General features: G+C 42.2%; 1 protein-coding gene across 15 annotated transcripts in view; it reads left to right on the plus strand.

Annotated features, from left to right (window-relative positions):
- The window catches only part of LOC410498 (potassium voltage-gated channel subfamily H member 6), a 109,501-nt gene that overhangs the window by 16,642 nt on the left and 72,437 nt on the right, over positions 1–20,422 (plus strand). For 12 of the 15 annotated variants that reach the window (XM_016916277.2, XM_016916280.2, XM_016916266.2 and 9 more), the window contains 2 exons: positions 12,889–13,047; positions 19,672–19,846. In XM_016916277.2, the coding sequence (XP_016771766.1) occupies positions 12,889–13,047; positions 19,672–19,846 (334 nt within the window). The remainder of the gene's footprint in view (positions 1–12,888; positions 13,048–19,671; positions 19,847–20,422) is intronic. The other 3 variants (XM_016916275.2, XM_016916269.2, XM_016916278.2) reach the window with 2 other exon arrangements.

Raw genomic sequence — 20,422 nt, forward strand, 5'->3', positions numbered from 1 at the left:
CATTAACTTTCTACGGACATTGTTTCTTGGATTTTCAAGAATAGAGATCTATATCCATTGCCAACTTTTCTCCTCTAGAAACTTGCCCGTTTTCTTCGTTCTTCGTTGCCGCCTTGAACGGCAATCGATACTCGTTTCACGAAACGTTTGTAAACATTTGCAAAAAAAAGAAAAAAAGAAGGAAAGAAAAATATAAGTTCACTATATATATATATATATATTTTGAAAGAAGTATATTTATCGTATACTCGATCACGTCCCACGATTTCTTCGAATCTCAGTGTTTCTCTCGAGGAAAGAGGATAAGAATCACGATACAAATTATTATAATTTCGTTTTTATTTCTTGCACGACAGCTTTCCACAGTTTTGAAATTCGAGCATACGCTACACACGTTCGAGTATTAATATTGAAATATTAATTCAACGGATAGGTTTTGCGTGTCTCAACTTTCCTTTCCCTGTAATGTAAAGCTCCCTATATAAAGCACGGGGGGTACTTTGCGTCAAATCGTGAAAACTTGTTGTCAGTCACCGTATTAACCGTTTCCCCTACTGACTCACTTCCCAACCATCATTACATCAATACTATACCGTACAACCCATTTTCAAGTTTGTCATTTCAATAATTCCTTCCCTCTGTTATTATCTGCTTTGTAGATCGAACGGTCTGTAATATTAATTAAAAACAGTTACATATCGATTCGGAGAAATAAATTCTTTATCTTTGGAAATAATCAAATTGATTAAAAAAAAGAAAAAAGATTTACTTCTTCGATAAGAATTCACGCTACAGTTTCTCTTCAAGAATTAAACATCGCGGATACGTGTGAAAAATTTTCAAAATTTTCTTCGAGTTCCAAGATACGCGATCATTTAAATTTATCCACGATGAGATAGCTTAGGAATTTACATATTTTATCGGCGTGATTTTCTGGACACGAAAATCCGCTCCTCCTCCTCGCCCGACCTCTTCGGGGGGTTGTAAGAACCGCTCCGTTATTTAGAGCGGGAAAATTGAATTTATTCGCGGACCGATGGTTGGCTGGAACTCGATTTTGCCGTAGTGTCTGACCTTAGGCGCGGTAAGATCGATAGTCACTACTATATAATTTATCATAGTCATAGAACGAAGCTTGCTCACGGCTGATCCGAATGCTCCTGATTCGATTCCCCTGGGTATTAGAAGCTTCAAACTTTTACACATCTAATTTTCCGCCATTTCTCTAAAAATCCTTGCCCTCCTCCTTTTTTATCCCATCTCTCGTTCTCGAAAAAGGAGAAGGAAAAGAAAGATCGAACGCAAACGGATTTCAGGAAAACGAAATCGATTCTCGTCGCGCGTTTTTTCGCCGATATTTGTTCACCGATCTCTAATATCCCCGAAGAAAAAAGTGGTACGCGAAAAGTCTGGAATTCTTGGCTCGTAGAAGAGCGTAGAAAGCGATACGAAAATAGGATACACATGTAGCCATGGCCCGCATGCACAAAGGAAACGAAAGAAAGGTGACACTGTGAAAGGAGTTGAAAGGCTGAAAGTAGTCTGCTCCCGACCACCTGCACCCACCTGAATGGTTTGTTATAGTACGTCGTGTTTTCACTGGATCTGCGCGACCTCGTCGCAGATTTTCTACTTCCACGGTATTCCATTGTCCCCTCTTACATCGCGGAGAGGAGTCGTATCGGCTGAATTTTCCTTCTAACACGTTCGAGCGTGCGCGTCAAATTCTCTGAAAAAAAAGAAAAAGAAGAAAGAAAAAAGAAAAAAATGTAAAAGAATTTCGTTCCACTTTCCATTCGCGTTCGGAACGAATCCGTCGGTGTGGACAGATATTTTCGATTTTTCGTTATTTCGTGATTATTATTCTTTGTACGTACGAGAAAAATAACGAAGTTGCGGAGAATTCCCTTCGTTCAAACATCGATTCGCAATGCGTGTATCTGCATCACATAATAGAGACGAGATCTTTGCTCGGAGATTTTTCCTTGTCCTTTCTCATTTTGATTTGACGCTGAGCCAGCATCGCGGGATTCTTTTTTTTTTCTTCTTTTTATGGGGTCAGGTCGAATGTATATCGCGGCGTGGAAAATGTCAGGGGTTACGGGACCCAGGAAGTTGCACTCGCTTCGATTACGGATGTTTCTTCGCTTGTTTCCTCTCTCTATTGATGCGACGGAAATTAATGCCTACTGGGACTGAAGCGGTTGAAATGTCAAACTTTTATTGCGTGCTTCTGCGTTGTAGCGTGGCCGGGATGTGGGAAGTCTTAAATTAAAGCCTGAAGTAGCGAACATCCTGGACGCAGAGTATTTTGTGTCAAATGGAATATTTCGACCGACGGTTGTATATTTCACGCGATTGCGCCACGATTTCCGTCTCCTCCCGGCTTTGTTAATTAATCGACCGACCGTCTTAATCCTCCCTCCGCTAATTTATTTTAATTTCCACTTCAATAATCGGGAAGGATGCTTTATCCGTTCAACGTGGATAATGCGATATGCATTACGTTATACGTCGAGTGAATCGAAAAGGGAAGGAAATCGATACGAGGATTGTATCCACTCTGTGCATGCATATTAATGCAAATTTCTTCTATCAAAGAGCCAGACGTTCTGGTCTCTGGAATTCTGGGATAAAAAATGGATCGCGAACAAAAAGCTCAGCGATACGAAACAATTTGAAAACCCCATAAAAGGAATTCTATCGGTGAAAAGGAACAACGAGGCAAGAAGAAAGAATCTCGAGGAAAAGAATTTCGAACGAAGAGTAGAAACGAGGATTTCTCGAACGTGCACGATCTTCGATTATTCTGCGATATCGTTTCTGAGGGATCGTGCACTCAGAAATACGATCAACGATAGGTTAACGCGGGGTAGAATTCGAGCTTAGAAACTTGCCAATGAGAAAATGAGATACAGAGTTTGCTCGAGTCTTTAAGTCCTGATCCTTGCAACCTCGAAGGATTCCCGAAGTATGGGAAATTAATCGATCAAACGATCGACTTTGAAACTATTCTCCCCGTACGATTAATAAAACGGTTAAAGGAATCTCGACAGCCTCTCTCTAATAAAATCTCTGCCTCTTAGTCAGATTACTTGATAAGAAGTTTCTCAGAGCAACAATTGGAACACAATTTTTCTTCAAAATCAACGATTTTCAAATTCTTCTACTCACTAGAAAATTCAAGAAAAAGAAAGGAAAGCACATTTTTCTAGAAGACTTTGCCATCGAATCAATTTTCGAACAATTTCGCTCAATTTTCTCAAATTTATTCAAATTCCAAGGGAACAGAATTAAACGCGGTTGTTAAAAATCATTTTCCCCGCGCAAAAATCAACCACGTCCCCTCCCTTCTCTTCGAGGAATCCGATGTTGTTCGATCGGTCCCATCGGCGGATGTGGCCATTTCGCGAGAGACCTCCTCCTCCTTCTCCTCCTCCTCCGTCAAGTGGTCTCTCGTACGTTGTTACGCAACAACGCGGAGCGCGGAGCGCGAGGACGGTTGTTGAAGCGGTTAAGAATAGCGGTGCTTGTGTTCCACCCCTTCCCTTGTTCCTGATACGCCTCCACCCTCCTCCCCCTCCCCGAGATCGCGTACCCCTTTTCGTGCGTCCCCACCAGGTACGGCCTGTAGCGTAGTCAATGACATCATGGAAAGCCGTTCAACCTCTCCCTCCCCTCTCTTCCTCGCGCCGCCACGTTGGCCCACCTCGGCCCACCTCGTCGTCGTTAATGTGACGTCACCAACCACGCTTCTATTTTTCTCTCGCTCCCTCGACCCCCTTCCCTTCCCTCCTTCCTCCCGATCGGCATCCGTCTCCCTCCCGCACCGGCATTTGTGTTACACCGGTATTTTTATTGCGTTCGGTAAAACGGGCAGAGACTTCGCGTCGTTCCTTCTTTTTTTATCGAACCTCCCCTTCCCTCCCCTCCCCTCCCGCTTCGCCTGCCCGATCTCTATCTGCCTCAGTTTCTGTTTTCAACGAAGCGAGCGTGACCGGAATAATTTAATAACCGGTCGTTGTTACGTTACACGAAAAAATAATTGTACTACTATATACTGCGACGATTCTTTCCTTTTTTTTTTTTAATATGTAAATATAATTGGCTCGTTGTTTCAATTGCGCGCTTTGAAACATTCGTTCGCTTCTCTCTCTCATTTTTGGCCCGAAGTTACGCGTGCATCTTTTTCTCACTCTCTAAAAATTATCGAGCAGGATGTGTTTTCGAGTTTATTTTCTTATATATTCAAAGTTCCAGAGATACGAGTTTTATCTTCCAAGGATAAAAAGGGATAATAGGACGAGTATTCGAATGACTGGGAGCAAAGTTAATGAGATTAAAGATATTCTCTAAAGGGATTGGAAGATTTTTAATATAAAATAGGTTGAAATCACGAGAGCTTGTCCACCGAATTTCGAAAGTTTCGTCGAGGAACCGCGGCGCTAAGATACCACCTAAGGTGGCCGCGCTTGCAGTCTTCGTAACGACGTGGATATTAACGTACCTACGCAACGTTGTTCTTTTTTTTTCTTCTACTATTATTCCATCGAATCGTCCTCGCAAACTTGCAAAAGTTCCGCGTTACTTTCTCGCAGTACAAATCTGAAATCTGACAAAATTATTAAATCTTTCGAATTAATTAAATTCCCTCGAAGCGAGAATGGTGTTCGAATTCGTTGCTTTTTTCGCCAATTACGACAATTATTACGCACGAGTGTGGTTGATTCTCTTCTGCAGTTAATCTTCAAAGTCAATGTGAAATCGAGTGTTTCTTTTTCCCATCTCTCTCTCTCTCTCGCGCGCGCAGATTCCACGAGGAATATAAGCGTGACGTGGCGAGAGAAGAGGGATGAGTTGGTGCGTGGAGAGCCTGGAAGAGAAGCGGGAATGGATCCCCATGAAATTGTAGGTTAATTTTACTTGCTCCCGTGATTCCTCCCTCCCTCCGTCTCTCCCTCCCTCTCTCCCTGTTCTGGCACCGAGGCACCGAAGTTCCCTCATTAAGAGCGCTATTAGCAACGAGGGTAGATCCTGATCGCGGAAAGAAACAGCGTCTGTCTGAAACAGAGGTTTTTATGAATTTTCGGCATCGCGATGATCAGTGTCGTCCGTTCCATTTTCTCTTCTCCCTTTTGGACGCGAGTGCGGGAATACAGTGGTGGAAACACAGTGGTTAAACCGTGACCAAGCCGTTCGTCCTTCGACGATTTTCAAATACTTGCCATCTCCAAGATTTGTCCGTTCCAATTATTCCAGCAATCGCGCACCCTTCTCGGATAATAATTATATCGGCGCGATAGTGGTAGTATTTTCTGAATTTTTTTACATAGTCTCTCTTTTTCTCTTTCTGTTTCTCTCTCCAAGTTATTTACGTTTGAAAATGTTTCAACGATATTTCGTGAATCTCTAAGATTTGGTCAACGTCCGTTCCAATTATTCCAGCAATCGCGCACCCTTCTCGGGTAATAATTATATTGCGATAGTGGTAGTATTTTTTGAATTTTTTTACATAGTCTCTGCCTCCAAGTTATTTACGTTTGAAAATGTTTCAACGATATTTCGTGAATCTCCAAGATTTGGTCAACGTCCGTTTCAATTATTCGAGCAATCGCGCATCCTTTTCGGATAATAATTATATTGCGATAGTGGTAATATTTTCTGAATTTTTTTACATAGTCTCTGCCTCCAAGTTATTTACGTTTGAAAACGCTTTCGACGATATTTCGTGAATCTCCAAGATTTGGTCAACGTCCGTTTCAATTATTCCAGCAATCGCGCACTCTTCTCGGATAATAATTATATTGCGATAGTGGTATTTTCTGAATTTTTTTACATAGTCTCTCTTTTTCTCTCTCTGTCTCTCCCTCGAAGTTATTTACGTTTTCGACGATATTTCGTGAATCTCTAAGATTTGGTCAAAGTCCGTTCCAATTATTCCAGCAATCGCGCATCCTTCTCGGATAATAATTATATCGGCGCGATAGTATTTTCTAAATTTTTTTACATAGTCTTTCTCTCTCCCTCGAAGTTATTTAAAACATTTTTGAAAACGTTTTCGACGATATTTCGTGAATACGAGGCTGGCCTATTGTCGTGTTTCGGCGATACGCGTCCGAAACTGGCGAACGCGGGCGGAAGGAAACAATTTATTCGATAAAAGATCGGACAATTTGGAGGACAGGGAGGCGGGGGACAGAGAACGAGGCTGTCCCTCTCGATCCGGGGAAGAAAGAGAGAAAATTTGCTCCCAGAAGCGAGGATGAAATCGATCGTTTAATCGAGGGGAAGTTGTGCGCGCGATAGTGGAAGGATCGTTCCAGAGAAGAAGAGGAAAGGTCGGTCTCTTCTTTCGGGAAAGGTCGAATTCACGGCAGTCCGCTCGATACAATCCAATCTCTGTTATTCAGAGGGAAGGGAGGAAAGGGAAAGAGAGCGTTGGAGATAAGAAACATCGGCGGGCAAATGTCCATCCTTCACGATAGATAGATGGATAGCCACGATAGCCGCCTTTCGCGATAGATATTCACACGTTTCCTTCCATTCGAAACCTTGGTATTATTTCCCGACCAACCTTGACTCTCGCGAATATTTAAATTCGAAACGTTAAAACTGCATTAAGAGTTTCGAGCGTAGCAAGGAAAATCGGTCCTAAATCTTTCTCATCTTTCGCAAAAATTACTTTCCATCGTGGAAACTAATAGTAATAGAAATTCCTTCCTCGAGGCTGGAATTTTCCACGGAGGACGCTTGCACGCAACGGGACACGCGCCTGGACACCGCGAAAATAGCCAGTTTCATCTTTCATCCCTCCCGATCGCGCTGCGGCCGCGATTACGCGGCGGGGCGCAATTAGGGTCATCTGGAGTAAACCAGGTGAACGCCTCCCTTCTCGTCGCCCGTTTCTGCACGTTTGACATTTCGCTGGGCCGATCACGTGGCCGTTTTTGGCAAGTGCACCGGTCGGCGGGGTTTCGCGATTCGTAAGCTCGAAAGCGCACTTCGGAAAAGGGAGCGAATCCGGGCAGGAGAGGGAGGGAGCGCGAACAGAGGCGAGGGAAGGAGAGGAACGAACGAGGAAGAAGGAGAGAGGGAGAGAGAGAGAGAGAGAGAGAGAGAAAGCGCATGCTATTTCTGTGCACCGCTGTGGCCTGCAGCACACGTTGCCACGTCACAGGGGCATTGCACTCGGTGACGTCACGAGGGCACAGCGTCATCGACCAATTGGAGGGAGCCGTTAACCCATTAACCACTCGGCTGTTCGTTCCACTGCGGTATCATGACCTCCTCACTATCCACCAATCGTTTCGCTAGACACCTCGACCTCGTCCACCAAAATAATGATAATTATTCCGCGATCATTATTTTTCCGCGTTAGTCGAATCGAACGCGGCAGGATTCGCAAGAATTTCGGATTTTCAAGCGTTGATTGGAATTTACGAATCGATATCTTCGACACGTGACACGATTCGAGGCATTCCATCTGGCGGTATTCTGGTATCCGTGGTTCGACAAACAAGATAATGAAATTGCCAATTTGTAAATATACGTATATGTATATATATATATTTTTTTTCTTTCTCGCAAATTGTAATTAAACTCGTGATATTTTCGGTTGTCAATTTGCGCACAAGGTCAGCGTGTGAGCACGCAATAGCTGGATCAGGAAGGGCCATGTGTAAATTAGCCGAATTAGAGTGGACTCAATGTATTTATGGATGCTGGGAGCACCCCAAAGGGGATGCTTATTTATAGTTGCCGCACGGTATTACGGTGGAGCAATTTTAGAAATTCATTTGCCTATTTCTTCGGCTCTCCATATCTCGCATTATCGATGACCGTTTTGTTTTTTCTCTTTCAACCACGATTTCATCATCGTATTTACACATTGTTCCACATCGTGATCACAATCGTTCTCAATTTTCTTCGATGATTACCGATCACGTGGATTTTTTCCTCGAGAAACGGTGGACAGATCTAAAAATAAGCTTGAAAGATCCTCGAGATCTCATCGAGAGAATTTTGCGAAACAAATCCACGCAAATTCGAAAAGTCCAGTTAATTTTTTTCTTCTCGAAACCAAAAGGATCCACGACTCGAGATATCGAGATTAACTTTCGTTGGAAAATTTTCGAATTTCCCTCTTAATATTTCACTTTCTTTCTTTCCCCCCCGTTTAACGATTACACGTACGAATATATAGTTCATAGTTTGGAAACTAAGGAAAGGAACGGTTCCACGAAGGAATTTTATTTTTCTAATCGTGGTGGGTTGCGAAGCGTTATGGTATTCCATCCGTGGCGCGTAGGATCGCGAGATACGCGTGGAAGTATCAACACGAGTTTATTAGCGTCTGCCGAGGAGACGTATCTTGAAATAGATACAGACTATTGGACTCTCTCTCCCTCTCTGTTTCTCTCTCTTGGAGGGGGGGACATAGTGATCACAAAACCGTTACACGCTCGGCAAGTGTCACGCACTTGTCATAAACCTCCTCGACGTATCATATTCTCAACTTATCATCCACTTTCTGATTTTCCATCTCTCTTTCTCGATTATCCGAATCAAGTGTACCGAAAAACATCCCTTAAATATCCTGCGAGGAAAGATTCAACATGTTCGATGATCCTTCCTTCGTTAATTTAACATTGTAACGAGACTTCATCCGATTAATATTTCCCTTGAGTCCTCCAATAGGAGGGGAGAGGAATGTTGAAAGCTCTCTTTACCTTTTATTATAGAGGGAGGGAGAGAAAAGAAAGCATTCCTCTAAAAACCGCGAAAGCCAGAAGGCTTTTAGAAAAATCGATCGGCCGGTGTTTTATTCAACACCGGAGGGGGGATTATCGGTTCTTTTTTCCAAGGGAAGACGAAGACGGGCCCGCCTTGGAACCGGCAACCCGTTGCATCCCCTCTTTTTCTTCTCTTCTCTCGAGAACAAGGACGTTGCGCCGAATGGATGCAGGGTGCGTTCACCTTCTCTCGTTGCTCGCTCGTCGCAACCCTGCTTCTTTTTCTTTATTCTCTTCATCTTTCTTTTCCTCTCGTTTCTTCCCTTCTTCTCTTCGAGAAAAGTCTTTTCTCCGTCCATGATCTCTTTCTCTCTCTCTCGTTGTTGATTTAAAAGCCGCGAAATCACGAGGGCTTAACGAGGACTCGGGCTACTCGAGCGAAACAAAGCAAGTGTTCTCAGCATCGGTGGTAGCCGTAACGTAACGACACGATGATTCTTTAAACAGGCGAATCTTGAATTTTTATCGGGAGGAGAGATCGGCGCGATTCGCAATCTTTCTCCTGCTTGGAAAGAACGAGGAGAGAGAGACGTGAAAATTGTGAAAACGAACCGCTTCACGCCATCAAACGAGCCCCCTTTCTCTTTTTCTGTTTCTCTTGTTTACCAAGGCTGACGTTTCAATTAAGTCGGAGTACCACTGAAATTTTCACCGGTTACTTGTTTTCTTTGGACTTCTTTTCAGGTTCAATTTCTGGAATCAAGAAGCTGAAAAAAACCAGACTACTCGGGCGAAGCTTCGCTATTTTCTCTTTCTTTTTCTCCTTTTTCTTTTTTTCCCTCTTTTCCTTTCTTCTCCCTTTGTAGAAATTTCCCTGAACGACGATTCAAAATTGGACGTACGAAAGAAGTACAATATGCTCAAATTTCACCAGCTTGTTCTTTTCCATCTTTTTTCTCTTTCTCTCTCTCTCTCTCTCTCCTCTGTTGCCCGCTTTGAAACGAGCTGCAACTCGAGCGAGCAAAAAGTAATGAAGACGGAACGGGGAGAGTGTCCTCGTCGTCTTTATGCACTTTACTTTATTCGCTATAATTAAAGTCGACGCTAAAGAAGTGTACCGCTTCTTCTTTATTCATTAACAAGTTGTACCGCTGTTTAATAACCAACGCATCGAATCATTGCTGGAAAAACTCGATCTCAATGATCTGGTGTTAACAAAAGATCTATCATTTGTCCTCAACTTCGAAAATCGAATCGAGCATTATCAGATATTATTATTATTATTATTAATACAATTTCGACAATCCTTGGAAATTCCATTATTTTCAAATATTCAAAAAGAGGAGAAGAAAGTTTCAATTATTAAATATTCCGCGTTCCTCTTTTTCTTATTTTTCGTAACTTTCAAACGGAATAGCAAATTCGAGCTAATAATTGTAATAATCGAATACTCCCTTTGCCGAGGCAGTAACAGGTCGGCCTCAAGTAACGTCAAACATAATTAAACCGAGGAAAAGGGTGTCTCTCTCTCTCTCTCTCTCTCTCTCCCTTCTCGACGAAAAGGAGGCCCACCCTCCTCGGGATGTGCAAGTTTAACCGGTTGAGCCAGTTTGTGCGGTGAAAAATGGGGCGAGAAAATGCGAAAAGCGCAACGATGGCCCGCGAGGGTTTGTTCTGCTTCTTCTTTCCTTCTCTCCTTCCTTCCCTCCTTTCTCGCATGCTCGCAGTTTTCAGCCGGACTTGTGACAAGCCAGAGCTATGCGTGACCCGTCTGCGTGCGTAATTCCGCCGGGACAAAGAGGAAGCGAGAGGGGAAAAAAGAGCAACCGAGAAAGAAAGGCGGGGAAACGGATCGATAGGGACAGCTTGGCTGTGACGTTGCCGAAGAAACCACACGTATTTCACGTATTAACCAGGCTCGAGGAGTGGCCGCTGCGCTCGTGGAACGTGGCATCTCCGTAATAATAATTGAATCGTTGAATTTTTATCATCCTCCTACAATCACTCTACAATCCTTCCCCAAATTTATTTATTATATTCCTCTTTCAGGATACGTCCCCGTGTAAACAACAACAGTCGCGCTCCCCGAACAATATTTTCCATCGTCCCCCATCCACGTTCCTTCTCCGTCAACGATTCGACAAACGAGATCAAACAAGTTGGATACTCGTGTCCAACGTTTCGATTATCGAGCTTTCAGTTCGCAACTGGAGGGAGGAGGATTATATAACGTTCTCCCTTTACTGCGCGCCATTTCTCTCCTTAAAACCGTTTAAAAAGAGAGAAGAAAGACGGAAAGAAAAGGAAACGATTCTCGAGAAGAGAAAGAAAACCCTTCTTTCCTCGAAACTTATAATCAAGAAAGAGAGGGAGAGAATCGAACAAGTCGAGGCTATAATTTTCCTCCTCCACGAATGGGCCACGAATCCGCGATCATAGAGACGCGTATAAGCGAGGCTGACGTACCACTTGTTCGATGACGTCGATGACGACGACGAAGGAAGATCCAGGTGGCCGACAACTCTTGGCGTCTCGGCCGATTACGCGTGCTAGCCGCGTCTCCTTCCCACCCCCCCAGTTGCGCAACCCAGAGAAGTACGAATCCACAAGTCTGGCCGCACGCGCGCTTTCCTTTCGCCCTGGTCCTTTTGGATCACGTCCAACAACCTACCCTTCACACCGTGGAACACGCTGGTTAATTAGCCGCGTTCAAAAGTCCGCCCGGTCGGTCGGTCGGTCGTCGTCATCGTTCTCTTTGTCGACGTCGTATTTAATCGTGTTCCCGCGGTTACGGGCTTCCGTGACCTTGGCGCCGCCCGCAAATCCCGAAGCGGAGAGGCTTTTTTCGCGTCCGCCAGCGCGTATTCGTTCTCGTCGATTGAAAAAAAAAAAAAAGAAAGACGAAAAAGTTTTCGATGGAGGAAATTGCTTGGAAATTGTGGTTCTTTTCTCTTTTTCGATATCGAGATAACCGAGTTTCGTCCAGTCCGAATCGTATCGATACGATATTCTAAAGATCCATGTATTTTTTCGTCACTATATATATCTTAGAATATGCGAATTTTTATTAAAATAAAAATAAAGCGAAAGATATTTCGCGTATATCCTTTCTGGATGACTAGAGAAACTGTAAAAAGTAGATTCCATTTTCTATAATCATTTCTAATAGATTATCGAATTTCTTTTACCGCGAAATTCGAAAGGAAGTTTCTCGTGTTTGGAACGAGTGGCGCGTGTTCCCGGAAAGCCAGTGTCAACATGTCTAACTCGAAGCGTTTCCAATTCGATCGTTCCAAATTACTCAGTAACCAGCCCCCTTCTCCCATTTCTCAAAGGAAACGGAGGAAAATTCACGCCGCTCCAAAGTCCCTTTAACATTCTTCGTCGTCCAAGTCTTGATGTCGTTCCTCGAAAGAGAGTAGAAAAGTATAACTAATTTATAAAAAGTATGACAGTATGGAAATTATTCCACTTAGGATTAAGAAACGATATACACTTGCCCGGGTTAAAAATAATGCTTCCCGGGAAAATTCTTTTTTATCGCTGCTACGTTAACCCTTAACGGTGGTGGTGAAGAGAAAACGTTTGGATCGAATCCAGACGCGATTTATAGGAAGTTAGCAAAAGCCTTTATTGCCACGTTCGATCCTTGGCTAACATCAAACAAGACGCGAGACGTTTTACGGACCACCTCGTCTAATAGACGATTCCCTCGAACGTCGAGCGTGGATATTTATCGCGCCAGACACCCGTGGCTCTGTTCGGTTTGGTCGCGTTTACCGCGCCACCGATAAAGAAGTATATTTCTTTATGAAGATTAACGTATCCCAATATAATTCCCTCGGTAATATAATACTTGGAAATCAATATTCGTGTTGCTTCGTAAGCCGCGAAAGCAGTAACGCGTTTCCGTGTTTCTCTCCGTGAATCTCTGATCATCGTCCGAATATACGCGTACATTGACGTAATAATACGCGTTTGTGTTGCGTTTCAAAGCAGCGTTAATTTTGAAACTTTTCGAATTTTTCTTCGATTCTCGTATTCATCAGTTTGTGTGCCGATGAAAAGGAAAAAAGAGTGTTCGCAGAATATCGTTTGTTCAACGTGGTCGATGATGATGATGATGGATGTTGTTTTTTTTTTTTTTCTGTCACAGGCACCAAGTTTCTGTGCAGCGAGGTGATAGCGCTAATAAGGAGCGAGGTGGACGAGATCTGCTTGCAAATCATAAATTTCGAGGATTTGAGCTCGCAGCCATCCCCGCAGCCTGCAATTCCGCCCCCAAGCCAGACCAACAACAGGCTCGTCACACGCTGTAAGTTCCAATCTCTCTCATCTTCTTTTTCTCTCTATCTCTCTCTCTCCTCCTCTCTCCGTTTCATCCAGATCCACGTTTCTCATTTTCCACTTTGATTCATCCGTTGCCAGAGAATCTCATCTCTTGTAAATTTCACGTCCAATTTGCATTCACGTGTGTGTTGTGTGTTGTGCTCGCTGTGCATTTCCCGCCCCCTCCTCCCGTTTATTACGAAACGTTTTGCGAATTAATGCCTGGGTCCAACCTTCATATCAAGTCCGCAAAAGTCTGGAAGTGTGCACGTTGTGCAATTTCGTTTAAAACTTTTCGTGTGTCTTTTGCTTTCCTTCCTTTCTTTCTTTCTTTCTTTCTTTTTAATCCTCGTAACGTAAAGAGGAATATGTTGACGCGTTTGAAGAGATGAAAAAAAAAAAAGTATACTTTCGATTCCGGTAAAAATGTCTCACTCGTGTCTCCGTTTGTCCTATTTAATCCGTCGGATATTTCTCTTTTCTTTTCTTTTCTTTTTTTTTCCCCCCCTTCTTTTTTTCTCTTGTGCAACTGTCGAGGACACTACTAGGTCACGTAGTCAAGTGTTAAGTTTGGGTGTGTCTGTAGGGTAGCGTACTTGGTGTGACCTTTCTTGCCACAGACTGACGAAAAGTGCTTGTAAAAATTACCACCGAGCTGCTTTATTGTCCGACAGAATGCATCCGCGAGTGCATTCTTTTTTTCCACTCGGCGGACTAATGAAATTCGAGCTGTTTTTCTCCTTTCCGTTAATCGATCGACGGATGGATTAATTTACTCTCGATTAAAGTGTCGTTGAGCGAAGAGTCAAGGAAGGGGAAATAAAAATAAATCGAATTAAAATATATTTATATGTCGGAATGTAGAGATCGTTGAGATGTAAGAAATATCGATTAAACGATCGTCAGATCGTAATCGATTTGTCTCTGAGAATTAATCTTGAAATTAACCTCAGATTATATTCTATTTTCATTCAGTTTCGAGATTTAAGATTTCGAAGAGCTTAAAACTATCCTTTACCCTGAGGATCGTCTATGATTCAAATTTCTGGATAACGCAAGAGCGATTTTAATATCTTAGATTTGAAAACAATCCATCCAGATTTATAACTTAGATTTATATAACCCGTTCATAATGATTCAATTTAGAAACGATAATCGAAATACACCGAATCTTTTCGGATCAAAGTTAAATTATGAAAATTGTTTATACTTGCCTCTTCCTTCCTTCGTTTGAAAAGTGGCGAGCAGAAACGCAAACACCCCAATTTTTTGTGCGCTCGAGAAGCGTGAAAGCCTCGAATGTGAAATCTCGAGTGGGTCCTTCCGCTTTGACGAAGTGTGCTGAAACTAATTAACTTTAATCAAAGTAATTACCTTCGAAAGAGAACGAGTTTGAACGATCGGTTTAAACTTAACACTTTTTTGGGGAAGGGGATCGACGTATATCTTCCGACGTATCGGAAAGAGGGATAATTAACTTGACGTTCCTCTGTGCGTTGTTAAACGGAAATGGAAATGGATCGTGTTTTCGATCACGAGAAAATTAGTTCACCGGATGGAATTAGAATAAGGATCCTCTCTCGACTCTCGAAGAATTCTACGACCAAGCGGTGCACGCTTGCAATATTAATACCTCTTTTTTTTCCTTTTTTTATATCGTCATTTGTACAAATTGCGACTCGTATAACCTCTAGAAACACGATCATTACTAAATCAAGGCGTCATATATATATATATATATATATGTGTGTGTGTGTTTCGTGGAAGTATCGTCAGGTTCACCAGCGCATGCATTCACCGTTCGATCGCTCGAATTCCAGAAACATGGAACAAGTGCTCGTTACTGAAACAATTTGAAACCACCCGATAATTCTCCACCCACCTGATATTTCATCATCACTTTCTATATCGTTGCGCGGTATCAGAAACAATTTGAAACTATCAATTTAGAAAAAAACTACAAGTTGAACGGGCTAGAAATTAAAATTAAATTTTTAAACTTCTTCTCGAGAAAATTTATCTTTCGATTTTGATTCTTGAAAGCAATTTATTCCTCCAAGCTGTCTCATCGCGAACGTGTCAAATCTATCTTCAAATCTTTCGTTCTTCCTATTACAATTCTGCCAAAAAATATTATATTTTACTCACAACAGATTAGAAAATTTAAAATTAAAATTCGAATATTTAATAATTTAAAATCATCCCATGCTATTATCATATTTCCAAACGCGAAAATAATACTGCAATTTTGATTTCTCGAAACGAATATTCTTCTTATGGTATAAAAAGAATTATTTCGATCTTTTTATTCGTATGAAAACGTATAAAATCGTTAATTGAACGCGTAATATATATTCTCAAGATTCGCGCATTTATTATATTTTTATTACATTTCTTTCGATTCATTAAAATATATTCAGAAAGATATTAAAAACTCTCTCTCTCTCTCTCTCTCTTTCGAAATTCGATTACAATCTTCAAATTCGTTTCGATACAATACGTACGTATTGTTCCGTTACCGCGTATAAACAATGTCGCGATCGAGTGAAACGTAAATAGACGCGTTACGCCGCGGGCTGAATCGATTCCAGGTAAACACGTACGTAACATTTTCCCCGAAATTGTTGGGACGGGCATCGACGTTTAAATTCGTCGGCACGGCGCGCAGAGTACGTGGATCCGGCGAGGAGAGAGGATCCACGAAGCGCCAAACACAGCCTCGACACTGTGTCTTCTGCCAAAACAACATTTCGTACAACCGTCGCATATAGTTTTCCCTCCTCTGCGGCTTTCAAGCTGGAGAATCATTATTTTCTGCTGCACCGATCGGTATATAAGGCGGCATGGTAGACGTTCAGGGCCGGCCCCGGCCAACAACTGGGCCATGTGGCACACGTTAGAGAACCAGAAGATTATTACAATCGGAGATCGAGGTCAGATTTGGCCGCATAATGAGTCGCGCAACGATACTCCTGCGCCACTGAAGCGAATTACTCTTTTGCACGTCCTTCCGCGTGTCACGTTTCGATCGGCCAACGCTACCTCGCCAACGGTAAATGCGGATAAATACTCGCCTCTTTTTCCCTCTTTTGTTCCATTTTCTTTCTTTCTTTCTTTCTTTCCTTTCGTCGTCGTTATTTGTTCCTTCTTTTTCTTCCTTGCTCTCCTCCCTCGAAGGATAGATGGGATCATCTTATGAGAAAAGTTTCTTCTTAACTTTCGATCGAGAGGTTTCTTCGAATCGTCTGTAATTGATCCGCAGCTATCCTTCCGCGGTTCGACCTTTCTTATCATCCTCCGACCATCCGACCGTTTAAGTTTTAAGTATATAGTATATATATATAAACTCGGAATAGGAAAAGTTGCGATTAAACGAGGCTTCGCTCCTTCCTTGATTCTCTTTCAATCAACCTTGAGCCAGTTTTTCCTCCTGCTTTTTGCCTTGCCCCGCGATTTTCTTCCCTTCCATTGTCCACTTTGTAAATTTGTTGACGGTCACTTTCGCGTTATCTTATAAATTTCACGCGACTCGAATCATCACGGGACGAAAATTTCGAGTTACAAGAAAAAGTTTTCTCCCCACGATCTTTATCAATTTTTCTTCTTCTCCCTTTCTCTTTCTTTTTTTTTCCTTCCTTTCCTCCCCTCCCCTTGTAGTTTTTTCGTTCCAATGACACGAATATAAAGAAGATTCGTGCACGTAACCGGCGATGTTTCTGGGTAATTTCATCGCAATTCCAAGTAGACACGCGTGCACACATTGGAGGCACACGCGAGAAGGAAGAGACGCGTGGTCACGGTTTTATATCTGGAGTGTTGGCGAAATTATTTTTAGAATGACGCCGCAGAACAGTAACTGGACGTGTGTGGCGCGCCTAACTGTTAACCCTGACCCGGTAATAAATATTATACCCCCCGTATACGAGGAAGCTATAGGCACCCCCCTCCTCTCTCTCTCACCTACAGCTTGATAAACCCACCCTCCTCCTCCCCTCCCCATGAGCGAATCAACCGGCTAGGCACAACCCTGGGAATGAAATTGATTATTAAAATGGGCGATGGAGTGGAGTTGTCGTTGATGGACAACTCGTCGAAACGTCGTCTCTTCTCTCTCGTTTCTTCCACTCTTCGAGCAGATTCATTTTTTTTACTCGAAAATTGTAATCGTCAGGTAAACAATTTTTAATCAAATTTCGTGGGGACAAGAGGAAGAGAGAGGGAGTTTAACAACTTTGATAAGAATTGGTTATTGTATTCGTTTCTTTTCTACTGTTTATCGATTAAGTTATCCAAGTTTCTTCTTTCTCTTTCTTCTTATATTTTAAAACGCGTTTCCCTTTCGATTCTAAAGTAAAATTAGCATGGTGTGTGTATATGTGTGTGTGTGTGTTACTTTTATCGAGCGACGTCGAGTCTTCGTTACGGGTTTCGTAATTCCGAGAAACGGTTCGATCGATCTTTCGATTTTCTTTCTTTCCTTTTTTTTTTTTTTTTTTTTTTTTTTGCGACAAGCAACCATTTCGATGGACATGAAAAAAGAGGGATGCGTTTAATAATCGATCGATAATTCCGTGCATCGTGGAAAATTGCACCCATCTCTTCCAATCATCAACAATCTTTCGTTTCACGCTTCCCCCTTTGCTTTAATCTTCCTTTTGCGTGGAACGGTTATTTAATACTGGTTGGAAAAAAAAAGAAAAAAGAAAAAAGGAACGTTCGTTTCGATTTATCGTTACATTCATCTTCCCTCGTTAAACATTCGAGAGATTATTCGAGAGATTATTCTCAAAATTCTTTGTTTCTCGAACCGTTGCGTTGTTTCTTTTACATTTTCCCGCGTTACATTTATCGCGATCGAAAATCAGATTATCGTATTTCGGTGCGTGAAGTTCAACGACTCACGGCGTTTGGCCCAAAATCAAACAGCTTTACGATTAGCAGCGCAGAGGCTGCTGTAGTAGAATTCGTGTGCCAACGATCCGATCGTGCACGCGACCAGATAAATCGAAAGTTTCGCGCCATCTGGCTCGCCCAATACGATTCTCTGTCCAAAAATCCCCCCCCTCTCTCTCTCTTCGAATTTCATTCTCTCTCTCTCTCTCTTTCTCGAATTCTCTTGCAACTTTTGTACATTCTCCTTCTCGTTCGTTTCATTCATCAAGAGAGAAAGGGAGAGAGAGAGAGAGAGAGAGAGAGAGAGAGAGAGAGATGACTCTCCCAATACGATTCTCTGCCCAAAAATCCCCCCTCCCTCTATCTCTCTCTTCGAATTTCAAAAATTTACTCTCTCTCTTTTGAATTCTTTTCCAATTCTTGTACATTTTCCTTTTCGTTAGTTTCATAGAGAGAGAGAAAGAAATGAGTCTTCCAATACGATTCTTTACTCAAAAATCCTCCCTCTCTCTCTCTTTCGATTCTTTTCCAACTCTTGTACATTCTCATTTCATTTATCAAAAGAGAGAGAAAGAGAGAGAAAAAGAGAGAGATGAATCTTCCAATACGATTCTCTGCCCAAAAATCCCTCCTTCCTCTCTCTCTCTCTCTTCGAATTTCAAAAATTCACTCTCTCTCTTTAGAATTCTCTTCCAACTCTTGTACATTCTTCTTCTCGTTTCATTTATCAAAAGAGAGAGAAAGAGAGAGAGAAAGAGAGAGATGAATCTTCCAATACGATTCTCTGCCCAAAAATCCCTCCTTCCTCTCTCTCTCTCTCTTCGAATTTCAAAAATTCACTCTCTCTCTTTAGAATTCTCTTCCAACTCTTGTACATTCTCCTTCTCGTTCGTTTCATTTATCAAAAGAGAGAGAAAGAAAGAGAGAGAGAGAGAAATGACTCTTCCAATACGATTTTCTGCCTAAAAATCCCTTCTTCCTCTCTCTCTCTCTTTCTTCGAATTTCAAAAATTCACTCTCTCTCTTTAGAATTCTCTTCCAACTCTTGTACATTCTCCTTCTCATTCGTTTCATTTATCAAAAGAGAGATAGAGAGAGAGATGACTCTTCCAATACGATTTTCTGCCCAAAAATCCCTCTTTCCTTTCTCTCTCTTTCTCTCTTCGAATTTCAAAAATTCACTCTCGCTCACGAATCTTCTTCAAAAATTCATTTTCCCTCACGAATTCTCTTCCAATTCTTGTACATTCTCTTTCGTTCGTTTTTCATTCATCAAAAAAGAGAGAGAGAGGTTTCGTCCGAGATGTATCCAATTAATTTTCCAAGCCAAAGTTATCGCCCGATTATTCTCGATGTTGCTCTCTCAGGTGTTGATGCAACGCGATTCCCCCATTTCCCCCGCGAAAGTTTGTTTAATCCAAACCGGTGACTAACTTGGTTTACGCGTAACCAACACGCTCGAACGGCCGGTTTTCTCCGAGAAAAATATATTGCGAAAAGTGGCACAACGCTGTCACTCAACTTTACTCTGTCTGATAATAATGATTGAAATAATGAAATACGGGATACGGAACGAGGATCGATACGAGGGAATAATGAATAAACGATTGGCGGGCAAAGTGGAAGGGAAGAAATTTTGGAAATTTGACATATCATTTTTCGCAATATACGTTTCTTACGATGCTTGTACAGTTTTTACTAACCAATCACTAATAAGATTCAATGACGTTGACTGGAGCAGTCGACAGGGCAAGGGCGTCGTTCCGTGCTGGCCTCTCCAGGACCGGTGTCGTTGGTCCGCCAAGGGTCAGGAATCGGCCGAGAACCGCGACCAACTTACCTCATCGACTTGCTGACGGGACCATCCTCGACGAGGACGCCTCTGAGAACTGGTGAGTGATTTTTCCCAACCAAAAACAACAAAAATTTCCCTCCATTTTCCATCGTTTGGAAACCTGCAGCATTCTTAATTCTCTCTTTATCTTCTATTCTATCTTTTATCGTTAATAGAATCTCTTCTTCCGTCTAGGAATTTATTATTATCGTATCTTCTTTCATCTATATAGGAATGGAGAAGAAACAATGATAGAAATTTTCATGAGAATTTTTTTTTTCTTCTTCTTTTTTTATCTCAATTGGGAAAAATCGTCGCACGTTTCTCCCGTAGAGAGAAAGAGAGAGAGAAAGAGAAAGAGAAACGGGTCGAGCTCGTGATTCGTCGTAGTGCGGTGTTGCGCAGAAGCCAATTAAGAAACTGACGAAGCTCACCCAACTAAGCACACTCGGCTCGTTAATGATACATCGTATTGTTTTCACGCCGCGTTCGAGGCGCCACAATGAAGCCTGGCATTCGATACACTTTTTCGAATCTCTCCTCCCTCCCTCTTCGTTTCGATATCTCGTTAACCAGGTATCCAATATAATCGATCCACGGACCAAGAACTGGCCAATAGGAATCGTTTTATACA

This window comes from Apis mellifera, linkage group LG14 (genome assembly GCF_003254395.2).
Source record: "Apis mellifera strain DH4 linkage group LG14, Amel_HAv3.1, whole genome shotgun sequence".
NCBI lineage: Eukaryota > Metazoa > Arthropoda > Insecta > Hymenoptera > Apidae > Apis > Apis mellifera.